Consider the following 24,981-nt stretch of genomic DNA (forward strand, 5'->3'; position numbering starts at 1 on the left):
GGCCCCTGCACCTGCCCTCCTCCCTGGGGTGACCGGCAGCCAGGCTGACCTCGGGCTTTCTGGGTTCCCGGCTCCAGCTCCTGACTTCCAGGTTCCCGCGAACGCAAGCCCTGGAGAAGCAAGGGGTCCGTCCAGCTGGGGTCCGTCCATCCACACACGAGGCATGCCTAGTTCATGGTTTAGAGCCCTCGCCGGCTCCTGGACAGCGAACCAGCAGATGGAGTTGTCGGTCGACCAGTCTTCCTCTCTCTGCCTCTCAAACAAAAACAAAAACAAAAACAAAGCCTGCAACCCGCCCACCCCACTTTGCATATTTTCCTCCTTGTCGATCCTTCCCTTTCATGTAATTTACAGGCTTGATGTCTACCTCCTCCCATTTAACAGGCTCTGTGAATATCTATTAATTAAATGCTAATTCCTTCAATTCACTGCACATGTGCCACGCACCGTGGTGTTCCGCGATGGAGCTGGGAGGTAATTAAAACTGCCTCGAAATCTTGGGAGGAAAATGAAAAGCAGGTCGCGCATCTAATGCTTCCTCGGTGTCAGCTGCTTGCCAAAGCACCATCGTGACAATGATGGGCAGCAGCGAATAGAACAGACCATTCTTTGCTCCTCGTGACGCCTAATCCTCACCAAGATCTATAAAATGACCATTAAGAGCTGCAAGGATGTGGCAGCGTGGGCAGCAGTCAGACCTGCTCCCGGGTTCGATGCAGGCGAGGGGCGAGGCGGGCCAGGACAAGGGTTAAGGGTTTCCCAGGTTCTGAACGGGGTGCACGGGAGAAAAAGCCCGGCGTGGGGCGCGCTGAGTTTGAGCTGAACTGTGGGCCACTCGTGGACAGGCCCGAGGAAGGACTGGGGGCAGGCACCCGGGGAGAAAACGGGAGGTGTGTGGGTGCCCCTGTTCTCCTCAACAGCAGCTGCAGGAAGGGCGTCGGGGACTGGCAGACAAAGAGCGCGCAGGCACCGACTCGGTCTTCCCGGCGGCCCCTTTAAGAGGCGCGCTCCCGGCTCCCAGCCCGCCTTGTATGTAAATGCGGCGGCCCGGCGGGAGCGCGCGGTGGATATCCGGGGATTGGGCTCGGGCGGTTAGTCCTCTCCCGGCCGCCGTCGCCTCCGACATATTGCCCGCAGGAGCTGCGGCGGCGAAGCGGAGAGCGCCGGGGGGAGGAGATGGGTGAGCAGAGCCGGCCCGGCCCGGCTGCGAGCGGGCGCGAGAGACCGGACGGCCCAGCCGCTCCCCGCTGACCCACGCGGACAGCCCTGCGGGGGGAGGGGATGCGGGCGCAGGCGGGACCCCGCCCCTCCCGGGGGCTCGCGGGGCGGGGCCGCGGCGGCGGGGCGGGGCCGCGGCGGCGGGGGCGGGGCTCGGTGAGGGTAGGGGGATTGGGTGAGGGGCCGTAGATCTGCGCTGGAAATGGGGCTGAGGTGGGGGACCCGGCGGGGGCGTGGTCGCCGCTCTCGGGGGCGGAGCTTCTGCACGGCAGGCACCTGTGCCGGTCCGGGTGGCGGGGGGCGAGTTTTGCCGGCTCCGGGAACTGAGGCTGGGGGCGTGGGGCGGGAGAGTGTTCAGGCTCTGGGAACCCCGCTGGCTCTGGGCGGTTGAGGGCTCGGACTGGCCCGTGGGCGGGGTTTCTGGGCTGACAGTTGTGCGGGGGTGGGGCTCCTGAGCTGAGGGTCTTCTGTGGGTGCAGAGCTGGGAGAGTGGGTAGAAGGGGAGTTTCTGGGATGATGATGATGATGTGTGGGTGTTGGGGATGGTGCAGGGGCTTTGTGGACACGGAGCGTTTTTAGACACATGGGAAAAGTTTGCAGCCCAGGAGTTAGGACCTGTGTAGCTGGAACCTGCCGGGTTGCTGGGACGGCAGCTGGGTGCATGAGCTGGGTGCTCAGCCTGAACAGACAGGTTGTGGCTCTAGAAACACAACATTGTCTCAGAGCCCACCTTCTTGACCCTGTGTTTGGACCGTGAGTCCAGCCGGTGAGATTCCAGGAGGCCCCCAAAGCTGGATGTCAGGGCATGCGGAGCTGTGCAAAGGCGCCTGGATCTGTCTGCCTCCAGAAGCTTGTGTATGGATGGGGCTTGGTGCATGTCAAAGCTGGGAGCGTGGGACTCACATCTTCATCCTGTCTGTGACACAGACTCGCACACGTGGTTTCCTAACCTTGCTGGGACTCCCTCACTCACGTACCTGTACTTGCTGGGTGCTGTGGGAAGGATTAGCACGCGTGGGGTGTGACCTCACTGACCACAGCCAGCGGGTTCAGGTTCATAACATCAGTAAGACAATTGTAGAGGAAATTGTTGGGGGAGGGGGTGGAAAGCAAATAGAGCATGATGGGTAGCTACTTCCCAAATGGTTCTGGGGGGAAAAACTGTCCTGACAGCAAGTCTGGCAGGTGCAAGCCGTGGCAAGAAGCGTGGCTCACCAGAGAAAGGAAGGCCGAGATCACCAGAGCCTGAGGCGGGGCTGAAGTGATGAGGTTGACGGGACGAGGCAGGGGACAGATACAGAGAGAGCTTGGTGAAAGTCAAGTGGTACAGTGCTCCCCCCCACCCGGGGAAGGGGTGGCCAGCGTGGTTGCAGTTCCACTTGACCGGTGCCACCTGCCTAGAGGGTCTCCTGTCTGTTGAACCCCGCAGGAGGACGAAGAGGTCCTAATAGGACATCGTACTGTCGGAATCCACTCTGTGAGCCGGGATCCTCGGGGGGCTCTGGCGGGGGCCACGCGTCCAGCACATCGGTGACCAGCGTCCGTTCCCGAACCAGGTCAAGCACCTCTTTCCTTTCTCATGCTGCTCCAGGCTCTTAGGAGCACCGCGCTGCCTGAACAGGTTCTAGATGGCAGGTGGGGACTGATGGGGTGTGTCACGTCAGAAGAGACCTGCAGGATATGTGCAGTACTGTACTTCGTCGCTAGTGGCCTCAGCGAGTTCCCTGCTCCGTGGGCCTCTCTCTTCCTCTGTAAAATGGGCTGATAATTCTCTCGTCCCTGGCAGTGTTGGAAGACCTGAATAAGGTTAAGAATAGGAAGGGGCTTTGTCAGACAGAATCACAAGGATCCCCCCCTCACCGTGAACTGCTTTTCTAGCCTCACCCCACCATCCTGGGCCCCAGAAGAGTTATTTCAAGTAGGGATCTCAAGTTAGCTTGCTTCTCTCTCTCTGTCTCTCTCCTTCCCTGTCTCCCTCCCTCCCTCCTTTCCTTTCAGATTAATTTAAAAGAGTGACAGAAGAGGGTTTGGGGGTGGGTGCGAAGATCTTCTAGCCACTGGCCACAGATGGCTACAACAGCTAAGGGCTGGGTCAGGCTGAAACAGGGAACCAGGAACTCCATTTGGGTCTCCACTGCCTTCCCAGGAGCACTGGCAGGAAGCTGGGACTGTGACCAGTACTCCGCTATGGACTGACTGCATCACAGGCAGCAGCTTAACCCACAGCACAACGCCAGCCCCTCTGTCAACTTGTGACGTTCCCTCCCTCCTGCAGGAGCAGTTCCGGGACGGGCCTCTCCAGCCCTCCGCTGGCCACCCAGGCGGTCGTACCCCTGCAGCACTGTAAGATCCCCGAGCTGCCAGTCCAGGCCAGCATCCTGTTTGAGTTGCAGCTCTTCTTCTGCCAGCTCATAGCCCTCTTCGTCCACTACATCAACATCTACAAGACAGTGTGGTGGTACCCACCCTCCCACCCGCCGTCTCACACCTCCCTGGTAAGGTGGTGCCCTGCCAGGGCCAGCTACATGTGTCTGTGCATGTCTGTGTGGGTGTAAGACATGTTTAGATTCAGCTTAATGTAGGCTACAAGGCACTCCCGTCATGCTTTTGGTCCTGTGCTGGGCTTGGCATGGGGCGTGTAGATGGAGCAAAAGCTGATGGTTCTTGAATGCTCCTAGTTGCCTAAGAGTCACACTGAGCTTTTGAAGGGTAGAAGAGGTGATTTTGGTGCAGGTTTTGGCTATAAAGGAGCTCCAGGTCTTAAGGCCTGTGGGGGTAGCAAGTGTTTCTAGGGGTGCCGAGAGCACTGTGAGGAAGAAGGGGTACAGGGGCAGGGGCCTGGGTGTTACAAGCAGGAGGGTTCGCACACCACCCTCTCATCCCGAGTCTGTCCTCCTTCCCTTCCCCGGGTCCTCTTCTGCTCTTTAGCTTCCTGGCCTGACTCCACTGGAGGCCTGCAGAGAATGGGGACAGTTTTTGGGGCATTGACCAGGCGGGCAGGGAAGGGGAGATGGTGGGGAGGGGGGAGAGGGTCCGCAGAAATCCCGTGTGTGAGTGCCGGGCCCACATGACCCCCAGGCCTCTGCCCCTTGACAGAACTTCCACCTGATCGACTTCAACTTGCTCATGGTGACCACCATCGTTCTGGGCCGCCGCTTCATTGGGTCCATCGTGAAGGAGGTGACCAGATCCTCGAGGCTGGCCGGGGTCTTTGGGACTCCCCTTTCCCCTTGGGGGTACCCCAGTTAGCACGTCCTGCCTTTCCACCCTGCACCTTCCTTGGGACTCCCCTTGGTCTTGTGTAAAGAACATTAGTCGTATCCCAGGGGCTTTGGGCATTTCCGGAGGCATTGCAGAGAAGGGTTCCCTGGCCAAGTTTTTGCCTAGCCTGCTGTGCCACCTGTCCCTGGGGGGATCCCAGGCCGCACTGCGGGGGGATTGGGGTATAGTCCCTGTGGCCCCACGCAAGGCTCCATCCTGCCCTATCTCGTCCTGACCCAGGCTTCTCAGCGGGGGAAGGTCTCCCTCTTTCGCTCCATCTTGCTGTTCCTCACCCGCTTCACCGTTCTCACGGCAACAGGCTGGAGCCTGTGCCGGTCCCTCATCCACCTCTTCAGGACCTACTCCTTCCTGAACCTCCTGTTCCTCTGCTATCCGTGAGTACCCTGCCCTGCCTGCTGGCTGCCCGGCCCCGGCCCCACCCTCAGTGTCCGTGTGGTTGTGACCCGAGGCCTCCGGCACTCAGCACAATGTCCCCACACGTTATCTGATGACAGCCCCCGAGATCAACACCCTAAGCCTTCTTTTGTGGGAGAAACTGAGGTGGCCTGATTTTCCCAGGTTCCCACCCACCACTGCGTCCTCAGACTCCCCAGGGGACTTAGCAGGCTTTCGTCTCCCCCAGCCCTTCCCTGCTCTCCCCTCCTTTTCCCTCCCCTCCCCTCTCCTGTGCTCCCTGGTCCCTACCCCCCATCCCACCCCACTTCCTCTGTGTCTCTGTATGTCTCAGTTTTGGGTAATGGCTTGATGCTTCCCTGGGTCTGGATCTTGGCGTGTGTGTGTGTGTGTGTGTGTGTGTGTGTGTGTGTGTGTGCCTCTGCATGCATGTGTCTCTCTTGCACTCCCTCCTCCTGCTCGCCCCAGGTTATTGAGGGTGGAGAGTGTCTGGGAGGAGATTGGGACTGCCCCCTTCCTGGCCTAGCCTGGGGGAGGATGCCACCAAGGGTCCATTTTGGCTACTGCGGGGCTTCTGGTGCCTGGGCACTGACAGCCATCTCTCCACCCTGGGCTTTCTGCTCATGAACTTCCTCCATCTGGTCAACCCTAGTCCCTGGGAGGCTTCAAACCTGGACCACTCCTTCTTCTGCATGACCAAAGCACCGACATGGGTGCCCCATTGTCCTTGCTTCATTTATTTGTAACTTTAAGCATGACACGTGTGTCTTATGTAAAAACATTGGACTAATGGAGGTTTTTAACAGAAAATGAAAGTCCCATCTAATCTCATTCCTCCAGAAATCTATTGTTTGCAGTAAATTCTTCCAAACATTTTTTTTTCAGTACTAGAACATGCATATACATAATTTAAAAATAGATGGGATTGTATTATGCATATTATATAATTTGCTGCAGTGTTCACATAATCATGTGGCTTGAATATTTTTCCATGGTAATACATATGAATCTGTCTCATTTCTTTAATGACCTCGTGGCATTTTATTTTATTTTATTTCATTTCATTTCATTTTTGATGATGTTTACATAGCTGATTAGGGTGGGAAGGATCTAGGGTTAGGGGAAAGTGGCTGAGAGCATTGTTTCCAAATTTTCTTTTTCTTGTTCCTGTATCTGCAGTAAAAGGGGAGACGGAAGAAGTCACACCCAGCCTCCCAACCACATCAGGACCCAGGGATGGGGGACGGCTCCCCAATATGGAGAATGTTCTGAGGGTTCTGACATGCTATTGATCTTGTCAATCCAAGGATGGGCCTCATCATATTTATTGTGTAAATTTTTTTTTAAGATTTATTTATTTTTATTGGAAAGTCAAATATACAGAGAGGAGGAGAGACAGAGAGGAAGATCTTCTGTCTGATGATTCACTCCCCAAGTGAGCACAATGGCTGGTGCTGTGCCGATCCGAAGCTGGGAACCAGGAATCTCTTGTGGCTCTCCCACGCGGGTCCAGGGTCCCAAGGCTTTGGGCCATCCTCGACTGCTTTCCCAGGCCACAAGCAGGGAGCTGGATGGGAAGTGGAGCTGCCAGGATTAGAACCAGCACCCATATGGGATCCCAGCGCGTTCAAGGCGAGGGCTTTAGTCACTAGGCCACGTTGCCGGGCCCTTATTGTGTAGAATTTTAACAATTTGTGTCATCTGTCTTCTGTTGGTAGACTTTTGAGTTATCCATATATATGTGTACATTATTTATAACAGAGTCAGGGAACATTCTTTTCTGTACACTTGTCTAATTATGTCCATATAGCAGATTCCCAGAGATTGTCTATCAAATGATGTGTTCATTTACCTTTTTTTATAGCTATTAGCAAATTCGCCTTCCAAAGGATTGTACTGGTTGAAACTGTTATTGATTGCCTTGCCTTAACTTGACCCTTTGTGGTTACTGCCTTGTGAGCCCATGCTTTGTAGGCACAGACATCCTCCAAGTCCATATGTTGGTTTCTTTTTTTATTGCATAATTTTAGGTTATTGCTGTGGGATAGGTATGTTGTAAAAAGTGAAAACCAGAGTATCAGAAAGGCCAGTCAGGCACAGCTGCTCTTCAAAGAGGTCTCTCTTAGACTCTGATTTTAAGTGTTTTTCTAAGTTCCTGCTCTAATTCTAGTGTCCGTTTACCTTTGTTTATTTCTCTTAAGCATGTATCAGTTGAGTTTGTAATTGGATTACAGGCTCATGTTAACAAGTGAAATGGTTGAGCGTGCAGATGAGGAAGGCTCCGCTGCATGCTGCCTCCTGGCCGCCAGGTTGCCCATGGCAGAGGTCACGCCAAGCCCCCAGCACCTGCGGTTTCTTGGATATCCTAGAGCCAGGTGTTTGCCCGTGTGCGGGCACACCACACAGCTCTATCCCTGCTGTTCCCAGGGTTTGAGAACTTAAAATTTTTCTTTTCTTTCTCTTTCTCTCCTTTTTTTTTTTTTTTTTTTTTTTGTCAAAGTTACACAGAGAGGCACAAAGATGAGAAAGATCTTCCATCCAATGGTTCATTGTCTAAATGGCAACGACAGCAAGGGCTGAGCCAGGCTGAAGCTAGGAGCTAAGAGCTAGGAGCTTTCTAGCTAGCTAGCTAGCTATTTATTTATAATGATTACATGGTTGATCAGAGTGAGAAGGATCGAGGTTTAAGAAAAATTGGTTGAACTCATTGTCTCCAATTTTGCTATTTCTTCTTGTTTCTTCTTGGAAAAAAAGAGAGACAAAGAGGGAAGCCACACACAACTTTCCAAACGTCCCAGTACCCAGGGATGAGGAACCGCCGCTTCGTACCAACCCAGAGTCTCAATGCATACATATTCTGAGGGTTCTACCCAAGTGATTTGGGTAGTTCTGAAATACTGTCGATTCCACTGATCTGAGGATGTCACCCTCCCAATGACCATTGGCTGACATAGTAAGCCTCAAGTCTCCATTCACTGAGATTTTTTGCTGTTATTGTTTGTTTGGGGTAGTTGTCCAGTTTTTTCTTCTCTCCTCTTTCTGCTACGGCACCAAATGTGCTGCCGTATTCTCCTTTTACAACAGCGCCTGTGTCCACTGCTCCGCCTTTTTCACCAAGTAGGACATGTCCTTGCAGGTGAACTCAAGGACCTGGGCCAGGCATCCCAAACCTTTCCAGATCCCTCACCCCTGGAGATCATACACCCAGCACCCACCTAGTAGGCGGACCCCAGAACCCGGGCCAGGCGACCCAAGCCACACCAGACTCCTTCCCCAATCCCTGGGGGCAGCTAGAAACTTTATCTGGATCTTCTACCAGGGTTCAGGGGCCTGGGTACTTAGACTGTGTTCTGCTGCTTTCCCACATGTGTGGAACAGTCAGGACTCAGACAAGTGCCCATAGAGGTGCCAGCATCACAGACAGCAGCTTCACCCACTCTGCCACAGTGTTGGTCCCCTTATTTTTAATCTTGTGTTGATTATCTTGAATCCCTTTCATGTAAGGCAAGAACATCAGGAACTCTACCCATGCATCTTTTTTTTTTTAAAGATTTATTTATTTTTATTGGAAAGGCAGATACACAGAGAGGAGGAGAGACAGAGAAAGATTTTCCATCCAATGATTTACTCCCCAAATGGCCTCAATGGCTGGAACTGAACCAGTCCGAAGCCAGGAGCCTCTTCGAGGTCTCCCATGCCGGTGCAGGGTCCCAAAGCTTTGGGCCATCCTCCACTGCTTTCCCAGGCCACAGGTAGGGAGCTGTATAGGAAGCGGGGCTGCAGGGATTAGAACCGGAGCCCCTATGGGATCCCGGCTCATTCAAGGTGAGGACTTTAATCACTATGCTATCGTGCTAGGCCCTACCCACCTATTTTTTTTAAAGATTTATTTTTATTATTTTTTTATTGGAAAGGCGGATATACAGAGAGGAGAGACAGAGAGGAAGATCTTCCGTCCAATGATTCACTCCCCAAGTGAGCCGCAAGGTCGATGCTATGCCGATCCGAAGCCAGGAGCCTCTTCCGGGTCTCCCACGTGGGTGCAGGGTGCCAAAGCTTTGGGCCGTCCTCAACTGCTTTCCCGGGCCACAGGCAGGGAGCTGGAAGGGAAGCAGGGCTGCCGGGATTAGAACCGGCACCCATATGGGATCCCGGGCATGCAAGGCGAGGACCTTAACCACTTGGCGCCACCGCGCCGGGCCCCTACCCATCTATTTTTATACCCCTCTCACTTCCTAACAGAACAGCTATCATTTTCCTTTTTTTTTTTTTTCCTTCTTTAAAAGTTTATTTAGTTGAAAGGTAGTGAGAGAGAGATTCTTGCATTCATCCACTTGTTCACCTCTACCCCGACCCCCCGCCCATCCACCCGAATGTCTGTAACAGCCAGGTCTAAGCTAGGCAGAAGCGAAGGGACTTCAACTGATATGCGCATGTGGGTAGCAGAGGGCCCAAGGACTCGGTCCTTCTGCTGCTGCTTTACCAGGTACATTGACAGGAAGCTGCATCAGAGAAGCAGCAGCCAGGAGTCAAACCGGGCTCTAGTACGGGATGCTGCCACCATAAGCAATGCTTTAATCCACTTACCTGGAACGCCACCCTTGTACTCCTATCTTTATGTTGTCAAACTGAAAACTCAGTCTCCTCCATACCCACATTTAAGTCTTGTCTAAAGCTAATTCTAAATGTCATTGATACAACTGTGTATATGTAAAAACATCATTCACTGGCCCAGAGCAATAGCCTAATGGCTGAATCCTTGCCTTGCATAGCCAGGATCCCATATGAGCACTGGTTCGTGTCCCAGCTGTTCCATTTCCCATCCAGCTCCCTGCTTGTGTCCTGGGAAAGCAGTAGAGGATGGCCCAAAGCCTTGGGACCCTGCATCTGTGTGGGAACTCCTGGCTCCTGACTTCAGATTGGTTCAGCACCAGCTGTTGCAGCCACTTGGGAAATGAACAAGCAGATGGAAAATCTCCTTCTCTGTAAATTTGCCTTTCCAATTAAATGTATGTCATTCATCACGGGGCCCAGTTATGTGCCCGGATGGCATTTCCTCTCTAGTTAACAGAAGTACAATCTTGGGCTTCTTTTAAAAAAAAAAAAAGAATGTTCCTAGTGTCAAGGTCAAATTGTTTCTTTTACATTCCACCAATTGCTTTTTAGTTTGCTTCGTATTTAAATTGTAACTTTCTTATACAGCATTTTTCTTTTTCTTGGAGTTCTAACTGCCTTTTTTTTTTCTTGTTGACAAAAGAACAATGGGCCTTGACCTAGCCTCACGTTTACCCAGCCCTCAGTCATGCCACCTTTTGCCTCAAGCACGTTGTACCCCCACAGATATCCCTCCTGGAGCCCCCATCCTCCCGCTGCAGTCTGGAGCCGCTGCCCTTTGGGCTTGCTCTGCGGCCCTCAGCCTGGGACTTCCCTTCGCTGCCCTCCTGGGTTGAATCTCCTGTCTGCCTCTTTCTTAATTTTCTCTCTTATTTTGCTGGACTATATTATCAGGTGATTTTCCTAATAATGAGTGAATGGGAACTATACATTCTGAATCTTTGCATGTCTAAAACATGTTTTTATTTTGCCCTCATGTTTGATGGATAGTTCAGCTGAATGTAGATTTGTAAGTTCAACTTCATGTTCTCTCTGGATTTTGAAGATACTATCTGTGACCATCAGTGTTGCTAGCGAGAAGTCTAATGCCAGATTGATCCCAATTTAGTAGATGACCTGTTGCCCCCTCCCCCCGCTTCCTGAAAGCTCTTAGGAATATTCTATTTGTCTTCTGATTATTTGAAATTACTCAGTGATGCTGCCGGTGAGGAACTTCTGGGATCCATTCTGTCAGTAAGCTAAAAGTTTCTAAACACGGACACTTGGGTACTTCTTCAGCTCGGAGAATTTTCTTTTGTTTTTTTTTTTAAGATTTATTTATTTATTTTTTTTTTTTGTATTGGAAAGGCAGATATACAGAGAAGAGGAGAGACAGAGAGAAATAGCTTCCATCCGATGGTTCACTCCCCAAGTGGCCACAATGGCTGGAGCTGAGCCAATCTGAAGCCAGGAGCCAGGAGCCTCTTCCGGGTCTCCCATGCGGGTGCAGGATCCCAAGGCTTTGTTCTGTCCTCAACTGCTTTCCCAGGTCACAGGCAGGGAGCTGGATGGGAAGTGGGGCTGCTGGGATGCGGGGCTGCAGGGATTATTACTGGTGCCCATATGGGATCTCGGTGCATGCAAGGCGAGGACTTTAACCGCTAAGCTATCGCACTGGGCCCTCTTCTGTTAGTTCTTTAATAGTATCTTCCTCTTTTTTTTTCTGTTCTCTGGGACTTCTGCTCATCAGATGGCAGACCTCATAGATGGGCCGTCTTTCTCTCACGTGTTGCCTGTTTTCCGGATCTCTCCCCCTCCGCATTTTCCCCTCCCCGTCTTGCTTTCCTTCTTTCTCTGTCGATTTGCTTTGTTTTCAGAGAGATTTCCTTAATTTTACCTTCCAGCTTTTTATTGAGAATTTTTGCCAGCATTTTTTTTTTTTGAGATTTATTTTTATTGGAAAGTCAGATATACAGAGAGGAGAAGAGACAGAGAGGAAGATCTTCCGTCCAATGATTCACTCCCCAAGTGACCGCAACGGCTGGTGCTGTGCCAATCCGAAGCCAGGAGCCAGGAACTTTCTTCCAGGTCTCCCACGCAGGTGCAGGGTCCCAAGGCTGTGGACCATCCTTGACTGTTCTCCCAGGCCACAAGCAGGGAGCTGGATGGGAAGCAGGGCCGCTGCGATTAGAACCGGTGCCCATTAGGGATCCCAGTTTGCTAAAGGTGAGGACTTTAAGCACTACGCTACTGCGCTGGGTCCCATTTTTTGGTTTCTTAGACCTCTTTCTTACTTTTTGATTTTTCTTTTCTCAGAGCATCCTGTTCTCTTTTTAAAAATCTTATGTTCCTTCAATTTTGTCTTTCCGCCACAGTTTTTCTGTTTCATGCTCATTTTCAGAGCATAGTTGATTTCTGGTAAGAATGACAGGCTAAGTAGAAAGAGTATATATTTTTCCTCCCTCTGCCCTTGTCTAGGTGCGGGGAGGTTTGTCAGGGAGTTCCAGGTACATAGGTAGGGCGCACTTGTCGACAGCCTTTGCCTCAGGATGGGTGAGTGAGGTGCTGCCCATCAGGCTGTGGCACAGGAAGGAAACAGGGCATTCTAAGACAGCCCCACTAGAAGGGCAGGCATTGTGGTGCAGAACGTTAAGCTGTGCCTTGGGATGGTGCCTGCATCTCGTATTAGAATCCCTGGGATCGAATCTCACCTCTGCTTCCCGTCTAGTTGCCTGTTAAATGCACACCCTGAGACAACAGGCAATATGTCAGATGCTTTTTACTTTTGTTTCGTGTTTATTTTTGTTTTCAGTTACTTGAAAGGCAGAGCTGCAGAGAAAGCACGTGCACACCCGTGTGCTGGGTCACCCCCAAAAACCCACGACAAGCATGGCGGGGCCACGTAGAAGCCAGGAGCCCCGAACTCCGTCTGGATCTCCCACACGGTGGTGGAATCCCGAGTGCTTGGGCCCCTGCCTTTCAGGGTGTATTAATAAGAAGCTGAATCAGAAGTGGAGCGGTCGGGTCTTGAACTGGCACTCCAGTGGGACATGTTGTGTTGTAAGGGGCAGCTTGACTTCTGTGCCACAATGCCCTTAGGGTCTGACTCTGAAATTGCAGGCCTTTGTTAAATCTCATTTATTCAGCCTTGCTGCTGACTTGTCCCCTCTGTCACATGTGCCCATTTCAAGCCAGGGTCCCTCTCGGATCACTCCCACACTCCATGCAGTCCTCTCTTGGTGTAGTCTAGACTTAGGCCACCCAGGCTAATAACTGCCAGCTGCTGGTGGTTACTTGGCATTGGCAATGGGATACTGTGGTTGAGTTATACTTTAAGTATGAAATATTCACTAAAGACTTGGCACATGCGTGCCTGCACACACACACATAAAATGTCTCACCAACAAATATTCAGTAGGTGTTGAAATGATGACATTTTGCCTATTGTGTAAAAGTAAAGTAAAATAAGGAAATCAATTCATCTTTCCTTATCTCTTAGTGGGGCTACTGGAAATTTTATTTTATTTTTTTAAGAATTTTTTTTTTAATATTTTCATCAGAAAGTCAGATATACAGAGAGGAGGAGAGACAGAGAGGAAGATCTTCCATCCATTGATTTACTCCCCAAGCGGTCGCAAAGGCCGGAGCTGCACCGATCTGAAGCCAGGAGCCTCTTCCTTCAGGTCTCCCACATGAGTGCAGGATCCCAAGGCTTTGGGCCGTCCTCAACAGCCTTCCCAGCTCACAAGATGGGAAGCGGGGCCAGCGGGACACAAACCAGGACATGAACCAGTGCCCATACAGGATCCTGGTGTGTGCAAGGCGAGGACTTTAGCCACTAGGCTACTGTTCCAGGCCCTACTAGAAATTTTATTTTACTAGTGACTTGCTATATTTCTACTGCAAAGCATTACTGCAGAGCAGAGGTGGGGAACATCTGGCCCCTGGCCGGATAAGGCCCGCAGAGTCTTTCAGTCTGTTCTTGCCAAAGCAACCTTGGGCAGGCTCACTTTAAAGCTGATAATTTTGTATGGCTCTTGAATGATACTATAAATATCCATTCGGCCCTTGGCAGTATAAGATTCCCCAGCCCTGCTCCAGGTGATGGGTTCCTATCTGTCAGCACGCTTCCTTCCAGCTGCTTCCTAAATTTGTCAGAATCATTTGTGTATGTTGACCCCGGCTCCTGTTGTTTTTTTTTTTTTTTCAGTATAGATTCATTTCCCTTGTTTATCCTGTTACGTATTGGCTGGAGGAAATGGGAGGAAATTTGCCCTCTTGCATATGAAGGTGCTTCTAACTCGCACAGAGCAGCAGCCATTTACTGCTACCTAGTAATTTAACTGATCATAGCAGCTAGAGACCTGTAGGTCTGGAGACCTTCCTATGTACTTGCCTTTAAGAGTCCCAGTCCCGGGTCCTGGTGCAGTAGTATAGTGGTTAAAGTCCTCGCCTTGAATGCACCGGGATCCCTTATGGGCACCGGTGCCGCTTCTAATCCCAGCAGCCCCACTTCCCATGCAGCTCCCTGCCTGTGACCTGGGAAAGCAATGGAGGATGGCCCAAGGCTTTGGAACCCTGTACCCGCATGGGATACCCAGAAGAGCTCCTGGCTCCTGGCTTCACATTGGCTCAGCTCCAGCCATTGTGGCCGCTTGGGGAGATAACCATCGGATGGAAGACCTTCCTCTCTATATATCTGCCTTTCCAATAAAATAAATAAATAAATAAGTCTTTAAAAAAAAAAAAAGAGTCCTAGTTCGTTGCATGCTCAGCTAGAGGTCCCCGGCCAGGCTTTCCCACCAGGTGTTCTGAAGCGAGCCAGCACCATCCTGCAGTGCTCTTTGATTCCTGCAGAGTTGCTGCCTCCTTTCTGAGCAGATCCAGATTGGTCTTCTTGCAGCCAGTTGCTGTGCTAGGGCTTGGTTATGAGGACTGACAGAGTACAGCGTGAACACCCCTAATCCCCAAATCCAAAATCAGAAATGCCACAAATGGAAAATTCCACATTTATAGAATTTTGTTTTATGCACAGACTTATTCAGAATATTATATAAAATTACCTTCAGGCTGTGGGTATAAGGTATATATGAAAAATGAATTCATTTTCTATTTAGACTTGGTTCATATCCTTAGTCAAGCTCACTCATTATATATACTGCAGTATTCCCAAATGCAAACTCTGAAATTCCTCTGGTCCCAGGCAGTTGGGATCAGGCTTACTCAGCCTGTATTTCTGAAAACACAGGGTGGAGGAACAGCACAGACTGTAGCTTGGGGCACATCAGGGAAACTGAGGCTTTAGAGTAATGTGCCTTCAGTCACAGCTAGTAAGTGGCAGAGCTAGCATTCATCCAGGCTAGCTTGACCGTAAAGCTTATGCTCTTGACTGTACCTTAACCTCGGAAGGATCAGCCCATGTTATAGACCCGAAAACAAGGAAGTTATTTCTTCAAGGACATTTGAAAATCCATCTTGGAACTCAAAAAAGAAAAAAAAAAAGGAAAAGAATACTTAAATGCAGCATTCAATATTAAAGATGAAATTTTAAGATCCCTTTCAGCTATGTAAGCAGTATTTTTTAAAAGAAATGCAGCATTGTCATGTGCCCCAAATCCATGGAAGCCCAGGGACCTTTTTCAGATTATGTGATTCTGGGCACCTGAGGAATTTGAAAGGCCCTGAAATGAAGGAAATGCTTATAAAGAGGATTTGCCAAAGTGAAGTAAAAAGAACATAATAAATAAACAGGGGGGAGGGGGGGAAAAGAAAAAAAAATACAAAAAACAGCAACAACAAAAAGCACCTGCTGGGCCCAATACGATAGCCTAGTAGCTAAAGTCCTTGCCTTGCATTCACTGGGATCCTATATGGGTACCACTTTGTATCCTGGCTGCTCCACTTCCCTTGCAGCTCCTTGGCTGTGGCTTGGGAAAGGAGTGGAGGACGGCCCAAAGCCTTGGGACCCTGCACTCTGTGGGAGACCCAGAAGAAGCTCTTGGCACCTGGCTTTAGCTCTGGCCGTTGCAACCACTTGAGGAGTGAACCAGCAGATGGAAGATATTTGTCTCTCCTCTCTGTAAACATGACTTTCCAATCAAAATAAATAAATCTTTTTTTTTTTTTTAATAAAAGCTCCTATTGTGGCATCAGCATCTAGCATCGTAGATTAAACTTCACCCTGCAGTGTCATCCCATATGGATGCTGGTTCAAGTATTGCCTGATCCACTTTTGATTCAACTCCTTGTTATAGCCTGGGAAAGCAGCAGAGGATGGTCCCAATTCTTGGGACCCTGCAACCATGTGGGAGACTGGGAGAAGCTCCTGGCTCCCAGCTTTAGATCAGCTCAGCTCTGGTAGCCATTTGGGGCGTGACCTAGTGGATGAAAGACTTCTTTCTCCTCTCTGTAAAGCTGCCTTTCCAATAAAAACAAATTGTATATATGTATATACGTGTGTGTTTTAAAGCACCTGCCATGACAGATTGTGCACTCTGCCTGGTACTCATTCACCCACTGCATATCATAACTCTTGGAGGGTCTCTTTTTTTTTTTTAAGATTTTTATTTTATGTTCCTTTGAAAGAATAAGAGAGAAAGCAAGATCTATCCACTGGTTCACTCCCCAAATGATTGTGGTGGCCAGACTTTGGCCAGTCTGAAGCTGGGGACCAGGAGCTTCTTCTGAGTCTCCCATGGATCCAAGCACTTGGGGCATCCTGCACTGCTTTCCTGGACACATTAGAAAAAAGCTTGATCAGGCCTGGCATGATAGCATGGCAGTTAAAGTCCTCGCCTTGAACACACTGGGATCCCTTATGGGTGCCGGCTCTAATCCTGGCAGCCCTGCCTCCCATCCAGCTCCCTGCTTGTGGCCTGGGAAAGCAGTCGAGGACGGCCCAAAGCCTTGGGACCATACACACCCCCGTGGGAGATCCAGAGGAAGCTCCTGGCTTCAGATGGATTCAGCTCCAGCCATTGCGGCTGCTTGGGGAGTGAACCATCAGATGGAAGATCTTCCTCTCTGTCTCTCCTCCTCTCTGTATATCTGCCTTTCCAATAAAAATAATAAATCAATCTTAGAAAAAGAAAAGCGCTGGATCAAAAGTGGCTCGCCCAGGACTTGAATCAGTGCCCATATGGGTGATGGGTGCTGTAGGTGACAGTTTAACGTGCTGTGCCACAGCACCAGGTCCATGTTCAGAAAAAAAATGCAACCGTGCTGTAGGGTGCTGCTCAGAGAAAGGTGGCGTGCAGGTTGCAGGGCCAGTTTTGGTGTCTGGCACATGACAGACCGGTGGTAGATGCCTGCTCTTCTCTGCCAGCCTCAGAGCCGCCTCTCTCCTCCATAACTGCCATGCCTCTCTTGTGGCACTGTTCACATTTGAACTTCATTCATGACTCGTGGTGATTTGTCGCATTTCTGTCTCCATCTGTGACCAGTCGGTTCAGCTTTGAGCCATGCTGTTTCTCCCTTTGCCGATTGTGCGCGGCCTCTGGGACGTGACATCACTTCTGAGACACGACTTCCTCAGCTGCGAAGGGGACAGAGTGACGGGGGCCTGAGGCTTAGTGTTCTGACAGGGAGGGAGTGTGCGAGGCATCGCGGCACAGTGGGTGGGCAGGGACTGTGTCTTGTAGGTGTCCACCTTTCTGCTTCTTGTCAGGTGTCACTGGGCTTGTCCATGGCTTTCTACTGCCCCCCAGTGTTTGGCATGCACTCATTACTGATGCACGTGTTGGATGGCTGACGGCGGGGTGGGAGGGTCAAGAGGGCTCCAAGCTGCCCCCTGGGCAGGCCTGCCCTGACCACCGTCTTCCCCAGCAGGTTTGGGATGTACATTCCATTCCTGCAGCTCAACTGTGATCTCCGCAAGACAAACCTCTTCAGCCATGTGACCTCCATGGGGCCCCGGGAGGCGGTCAGCGGCCTGGCAAGGAGCCGGGATTACCTGTTGACACTGCGGGAAACCTGGAAGCAGCATACGCGACAGCTGTATGGCCCAGATGCCATGCCCACCCACGCCTGCTGCCTGTCGCCCAGCCTCATCCGCAGCGAGGTGGAGTTCCTCAAGATGGACTTCAACTGGCGCATGAAGGAGGTGCTCGTCAGCTCCATGCTGAGCGCCTATTACGTGGCCTTTGTGCCTGTCTGGTTTGTGAAGGTGCGTAGCTCAGCCCAGGGAGCTCAAAGGCTGCGGCTTCACCTCCCTGCCCGCCCCACGGGAGGCCTCCTGGTTGGATAAATCACTACTGCGTTTTGAAGGGATTCCCCATCTGTTCTCCCCTGGCGGACTAAGCCAGGTCACCCAGGCCACCAGGGAGACCTGCCGATGTTAGTTAGTTACCAAGGGCAGTGGCTGTATCCCAGTGGCTCTTTTGACATGGGCACACAGCCCTTCTTCGCATTGTCATGAAGTAGGGGAGCCAAGATCGAGCTAGATCTGAGTAACGCCAAGACCTGTGCTCATCCTCGCTCCTCTGACCTGGGAAGAAGCCGCCTCGACCACATTAGCTTTGAACTTGATGTGCTCTGCTGAATGGCCTGATGTGGATGGGACTTCAGGTCCCTTGGTCAACCCCAAGTGCCAGGAGCTTTCACACGTAGTAGACTTCTCTGTGCTCACGCAAAAGATGCAGAAACTAATTCACAAAGAAAGTAAATGACCTGTCCACAGTCACAGTTATCAAGCAGCAGTGCCAGGATGTGAATCCAGGTCCATAGGAACCCAGAGCCTTGGGGTGGGAGGCCACGGAAGCAGAGAACTGACTAGTGCAGTGGGCCCAGGGCCGAAGCCTTCCTTGGGAGGTCTTTGATTTTTTATTTCGGGAGGTGTCCTCAGGCATGTCCTAACCTCTTAGGCAAACAGAATGAGGGGATGGAAGGAGTGGAGGTGGTTATGGGCATCCCAGCCTCACTCCGCTCTTGCCGCCCCCCACCCTCCCAGAACACACATTACTACGACAAGCGCTGGTCCTGTGAGCTCTTCCTGCTGGTGTCCATCAGCACATCTGTGATCCTCATGCAGCACCTGCTGCCTGCCAGCTACTGCGACCTGCTGCACAAGGCCGCTGCCCACCTGGGCTGCTGGCAGAAGGTGGACCCGGCACTGTGCTCCAACGTGCTGCAGCATCCGTGAGTTGCCTTACTCTGCTCTGCCCCGCCCTTGGTCTTTCCAAGCCAGCATCTGGAGCCCCTGGCCCACTTGTTCATTGATTCACTCAGTCAGTCAGTCTGAGTAATTGTTGAGCTTGTCTTGTATGTTAGGCCTGTGTCTGGGGTGGGGGAAGATGGGACCCAAGATAGCCATGTTCTGTGTTCTTGAGCACCTTGCACTGTACTGAACATAAAATGGGGACAGGTGGTAATTGAGACTTACGGACCTTGTCATTCACTGTTGATCCACTCGTTGATGTATTGGTGGATTGGATCTGCATTCAGTCATCCGTTGCTTCCCTCCTTTTTCACCTGCTCATCCACTTACTAATTAGGTCACCTGCCCTTGGAGCAGATTTGACTTCCGCATTTCCATTAGAAAATCCAGACCATTTGCAATACTTGTGTTAGGTCAAGGAGAGCCATAGAGGATTTTGAACAGGGAGGAGACCTATTCACAGATATGCTTTGCAAACCTCAGTGTGGTACCAGGGTGTGGTGTGGCGTTAGCCGATGGTGAATCCTGGCCAGGGAGGGGGAGCCATGGGGTGGGCGTGGCAGACAGGAGCCGTATGAGTTCACAGTCTGGTCAGGGAGATAGGTGTGCACACAAATGTTTGGATACGTGGGGTGAAAAGGCCAAGCTGCAGGTGGCACCACACCCAGACATCACCTGCTCAGGAGCCCTGAGGTGCTCGGCTGCTTGCTCTCAGCCTGGCTCATCTTCCTTGGGGATCTCTCAGTATTCCTGTCGCCCTTGATCAAAGCATTTGTCACTCCTGGTAATACTAACCTTCCTGCCTGTATTCCCTCACTAGACTGGAAGCTCCTCCAGGCCAGGACCACCTCTGAATCACCTCTGAGTCATGGGCCAAGGACAAGGCCAGGCAGAGAGAAGGCCCCTAGGACAGGTTTGTAGAGGGCAGCCCCTCGAGGAACAGAGAAGCCAAGCGAGGCCACACAGCCAGGCCTGCTGGTGTTGGCCCTCCATGCCACTCAGGCCCAGTGGCTCAGGAGAGCAGCTGACTATTGCCGAGTGGGCCCGAAGAGGGGCTGGCGTAGCCTCAGACTCTGAGGGATGGGGGAATAGAACGGTACAACTGGAGGGGGTATTTGGCCTAGAGGTTAAGCTACCACTTGAACACCTGCATCCCGTTTTGGAGTGTCTGAGTCCAAGTCCCCTCCCCTCTTCTAATTACAGCTTCACGGCTGGTACACACCCTGGGAGACAGTGGGTGATGACTCAGGCAGTTGGGTCCCTGCCTCCATACGGGAGACCAGTTGGATTGCTTGGCCTGGACCAGCCCTGGCTATTCTTTCCCCCTCTTTCTCTCTCTGCCTTTCAAATAAGTAAAAATAAATTTTTAAAAAGAAGAACGTAGACCTTAGCTGAACATCTGGATAAACTAGCCCATGGCTGCTTTAGTCATCAGATAAGATTCAAGTTTATCTGCGTGGCTTCTGGGCTTTTCTGCCTCATCTCGCTCCATACCCCAGCTCCCACGTCACACCAGCTAGATATACGTGGAGTTCCTCATGCCGCTTCCCCATTTCCATAGCCAGGCTTCTGCGTGTGCCGCTGCTGGGAATGCATCCCAGCGTCCTCTCCCTCTTCATCCTCCAGCACTTTGAATCCTTAAGGAACACCTCCCTGCCCAGCTGGAGTGTGCCTGGGCCCCTCCCTTCAGTGCCCCTGATAACCATGAGCACTGCACTTGACTTTGTTCTGATGCTGCTCTGTCTCCTGTCTGGCGTTCCTAGAAGCCAGGGCCCTTGCTGTCAAGCCCCAGACTGAGGGCCTGATTGACAGTGGATATGCTGTGAGCTTTTTGCGATTTTTTTGGTATATAGTCTTTAAAAAAAAGTATGTGGATTTTACATACAATGAAATATACAAATCTTAAAGTACACAACTTTTTTCTTTTTTGTTATATTTTTGACAATCTTTACATAGTTTATTAGGGTAAAAAGGCTCAAAGGCTATAGGAAAGTGGGTAAAACTATTATTTCCATATTGTTTCTAAACTTTTTAAGCTTTAATGAAGGCATGCATTCCCATATAACCTGCCACCCCCTGCATTAAGAAGTAAAGCATTTTTGGCCCCTCAGAAATTTTTCCAGTGACCCCCTCCTCTTTTTTCTGTGATCATATAGATTAATTTTGCCTATTCTAGAACTTGGTAGAAATGAAATTAATACAGCTTTTCCACTCCTCATAGCATCTGCAAGGTTCATCTTTGTGGTTGTATGTAATATTATGACTACATTTTCTTTTTTAGATGTCTTTAATCTGTTTTATTATTTATTTGGAAGGCAGAGTATGAGACAGAGAGGTTTTACATCTGCTGGTTCACTGTGGAAATGGCCACTATAGTCATGGTGGTGTCAGATCAAAGCCAGGAGCCAGAAGGTCCATCTGGGTCTTGCACATGGATAGAAGGGACCTAAGTACTTGCACCATCTTCAGGTACTTTCCCAGGCGCGTTTGCAGAAAGATGGATCAGAAGCAGAGCAGCTGACTGCTAAGCAGCACTCTGACGTGGGCTGCCCGTGTTGCAAGCTATAGCCTAACCCGCTGAGCCACATCTCTGTCCCCAATAGCTAATTTTTAATTGGATGAGTAGGACAAGGGAGTGGGATTAAGGAAGGTACTACTTGTGTCCTATGGCCCAGGACCCTGGGGTTTCTGGGAGATCTCTCACGGAACATAGGAAGCAAGCACTGTGGCCCTGCCGCTCATTCCCACCCTCCCTGGGGCCTCTCTGTGCCAGGCTTTGTGCTGTGCTCTGAGGACATGGGGGTGAATCGGATACCACCCCTCCCTGAAGAGCTGCCGGCCTAGCGAAGCATACAGGAAGAAAGTCAGAAAAAGAGAACCACTGGGGAATGCGGACCAGTAGCGGGCGATACAGGGAACAGTTCAAGGGCATTGAACTCCAGGAGGTTTGAGAATGGTGTTTGGGAGGAACTTGAGTATGGAAAGAGGATGAGGAGCTTATCAGGAGGTTCAGGTCCCAGGAAGCACAGCCTGGTCGTAGGCACTGGCTCAAGCAGAGATGTGAAGCGGTGCTGTGGCCTGGAGGAACCGGGGTTGGCTCAGAGCAGCCTGAGCCGGAGCCTGAGCCACGTGGTAGGAGCTGTGCGGAGCCACGAGGATGCAGCAGGATCTCACCATGTCAGGTCTTGGGGCCTTGACCCCAACGTCACCAGGAAACCCTCAGAGCATTTGTAAGCAAAGGTTGATCAGGCTCGAGGTGGCATTTTACAGAGACCCTTCAGGTGGCTGTGTGGTGGACTGAGTAGAGACCAGTGAAGAGACTGATGAAGCAGATATACCCAGAGAGGAAGAAGCTTTCTTAATAACCTTTAGTCATTAGTGTCAGTTCTAGACTTTTTGTCACCCAACAAAATGGATTTCTTGTGCTTCTTACCCATTTTATAGAAGAAGCAGCTGAGGCCCAGAAAGGGAAAGTCATTGTCTCTAAGTGATAGAAAAGAGGGTAAAGCCCTGGTGGTCACCTTGTGCCCCATCTTCTGTTGCACCTGAGCATGGACGACCTGGGAGTAAGGGGCGCTGTTGGCTGTGCCTCCAGGTGGACTGAAGAATGCATGTGGCCGCAGGGGGTGCTGGTGAAACACAGCAAGAATGTCTACAAAGCAGTAGGCCACTACAACGTGGCCATCCCCTCCGATGTCTCCCACTTCCGGTTCCACGTGAGTCTCTTCCCTTGGGAAGGAGGGTTGGAGCCCATTCCAGAGGGCTGGAGGATGGGCACAGCAGGAAGGTGATATCGCAGCAAGAGAAAGCCCTTTTGAGGATTTCCCGAGTCTAAAGGAAGGCATACCCACACGCAACACAGCATGCAGTCATACAAATCACTGCTTAGTCATGACAGCTCCCTTTGTGACAAATCTTTAAAATACTGGTTCTGGGTGGGGATAAGATGCACATATCTCAAATCAGAGTGCCTGGATTTGATATCCAGCACTGGCTCCTGACTCCAGCTTCTGGCTGAGATAGATCCTGGAAGCCAACAGTGATAGGCTCCAGCAGTTGTGTTCCTTGCAACCATGTGAGAGGTCTAGATTGATTTCCTGGCTCCTGGCTCCTGGCTTCAGCCTTGGCCCAGCCATGCCTTCACAGACATATGGGGAGTGAATGTAGAGCTCTCTCCCTTTGTCTTTTACTCTTTGTTTCTGTACCTCTCAAATGAACATGCAAACAAGGATTTAAAAAGGTAAACATTGAGGCCCAACATGGTAGTCTAGCGGCTAAAGTCATCACCTTTCATGTATTAGGATCCCATATGGGCGCCGATTCTAATCCTGCCGGCCCTGCTTCCTATCCAGCTCCCCTGCTTGTAGCCTGGAAGAGCAGTCCAGGATGGCCAAGCCTTGGGATGCTGTACCCACATGGGAGACATGGAAGAAGCTTCTGGCCTCAGATCGGCTCAGCTCAGCAGATGGAAGATCTTCCTCTCTGTCTCTCCCTCTCTATATCTGACTTTCTTAAAAAAAAAAAATGGTAAACATTGGATAGAGGGACAGAATTGCCGGGCACCCTCCCATTTCGATGTCCTCAGAAATTGAGAGAAGTGCCATGGCTGTCCCTGTTTTCAGACAGCTGACATTGGCTGAGAGTTAAACCCAGCCAAGGGTGCCTTACTGGGAAATACTTGAAGTTGATGCTAATGGTACAGGCACTGTGGCTCACAATGGTGGTGATTCAGCACTATGGACAGGGCTGAGCAGAATCATCTGGCTATCCCTCTCCATCTTATTTATTTATTGTAGTCCAAATTATTTCCTTTCTTAAAGATTTTTAAATTTTTATTGGAAATGCAGATATACAGAGAAAAAGATCTTCCATCCACTGGTCCACTCCCCCAGTGCCACAATGGATCTGAAGTCAGCAGCCAGGAGCTTCTTCCAGGTCTCCCACGTAGGTGCAGGGTCCCAAGGCTTTGGGTCATCCTCTACTGCTTTCCCAGGCCACAAACAGGGAGCTGAAAGGGAAGTGGAACAGCCAGGACACAAACTGGTGCCCATATGGAATCCCAGTGCATGCAAGCCACTAGGCCATTGCCCCAGGCCGCCAAATTCTTATTTTTAACACAAAGGACTCTTAGGACTCTTCTGGCACAGCTGTATTTGAAGAGGTGGGACCCACTTTTGCCTCCTGCCTGTCCCTACTGTAGCTCCTGAGGAACCTGCTTGGACCCTGCGGGAAAGATAGTTTGTTGCATCACTGATCTGCACCAGTAGCTTCATCTCACAGTTAAGAAACCTGAGGCCTGGAAGTGGAAGGGACTTGCACACAGACTGGCAGCCTGTCAAAAGCCAAGGCATCCTGGCCTTTGAGCTGCAGCTTCCTACTTCTCCCCCCAGCCTGTAAGCAGCTCTTACAAAATGGGGACACCCCGGACACCCTGTACAACTGAACAGTTTCCTCTTTACTTGCTCTGAAATTCCAGGTAGGAATGAGATAATACCATGTTCCCTAGGAGAGTCCAGCCTAGCTAGGGATGCTACACATGAAGCAGCAACGCAAACTAGAGTCTACAATAGCTTTCCATACTTGGGTGATAAGATTTGAATCTCTCCTGGTCTGACAATATCCAGAAAGATGACACATAAGCATGTGTTGGTTTTAGACCATACGGAGATTAAGACAAGACCTTCCCAGGAAGACATCTTGGAGGAGGTATAGTTAAATAGGATCGTAACCAACTTAATGTGGGAAGCAGCAGTTCTGTCAAGGTGAACAACAGTAGATGAGGTGGCCAGGTCCTTACCCAGCCCTGCAAAGGTTGCATAGGGCACAGGAATTTGTCCCTTTCACTGGCCCAAGTGGCCAGAACCCTCCACCCAGGAGTAGAGTTTCTGGGGCATACTGTCTATCTGTACCTGCGCCTACCCTTTCCTGACAGTTCTTTTTCAGCAAACCCCTGCGGATCCTTAACATCCTGCTGCTGCTGGAAGGCGCTGTCATCGTCTACCAGCTGTACTCCTTGATGTCCTCTGAGAAGTGGCACCAGACCATCTCCCTGGCCCTCATCCTCTTCAGCAACTACTACGCCTTCTTCAAGCTGCTACGGGACCGCCTGGTGTTGGGCAAGGCCTACTCGTACTCGGCCAGCCCCCAAAGAGACCTAGACCACCGATTCTCCTGAGCCCCCCTAGGGAGGGGGGTCCCTGGGGAAGGACATGGAGGAAGGGGAAAAAAACAAAAAGACAAAAAAATCCACCAGAGCTTTGTATTTTTGTTACGTACTGTTTCTTTCTTTGATAATTGATGTGCTAACAAGGGGGAAAGAAGTCCTATTTTTATACAACCAA

The 24,981-nt window shown here is 50.8% G+C and overlaps 1 protein-coding gene across 2 annotated transcripts; it reads left to right on the forward strand.

The window, feature by feature from the left end:
* The first annotated feature begins 1,035 nt into the window (after positions 1–1,035).
* On the forward strand, positions 1,036–24,981 carry TMEM39B (transmembrane protein 39B). 2 transcript variants are annotated; one of them, XM_040974114.1, is made up of 9 exons: positions 1,036–1,180; positions 2,648–2,774; positions 3,494–3,713; positions 4,315–4,398; positions 4,720–4,874; positions 17,314–17,650; positions 18,434–18,621; positions 22,236–22,356; positions 24,573–24,981. In XM_040974114.1, the coding sequence occupies exons 1-9, from the start codon at positions 1,177–1,179 to the stop codon at positions 24,813–24,815; spliced, it is 1,479 nt and encodes a 492-aa protein (XP_040830048.1). In that variant the 5' UTR covers positions 1,036–1,176; the 3' UTR covers positions 24,816–24,981. The 2 variants fall into 2 exon arrangements, with proteins under 2 accessions (XP_040830048.1, XP_040830049.1); XM_040974115.1 differs by lacking the exons at positions 1,036–1,180; positions 2,648–2,774; positions 3,494–3,713; positions 4,720–4,874 and having other exon boundaries at positions 4,316–4,398.

This window comes from Ochotona curzoniae, unplaced genomic scaffold, assembly GCF_017591425.1.
Source record: "Ochotona curzoniae isolate NIBS_2020 unplaced genomic scaffold, NIBS_Ocur_1.0 contig_2404, whole genome shotgun sequence".
NCBI classification, from domain to species: Eukaryota; Metazoa; Chordata; class Mammalia; order Lagomorpha; family Ochotonidae; genus Ochotona; species Ochotona curzoniae.

Excerpts from the sequence above, each read along its gene's own strand:
- TMEM39B (XM_040974114.1), top strand. Across the intron at positions 2,775-3,493 it reads AGCGTCCGTTCCCGAACCAG|GAGCAGTTCCGGGACGGGCC; the intron begins GTCAAGCACCTC and ends TCCCTCCTGCAG. Across the intron at positions 18,622-22,235 it reads TCCAACGTGCTGCAGCATCC|GTGGACTGAAGAATGCATGT; the intron begins GTGAGTTGCCTT and ends CTGTGCCTCCAG.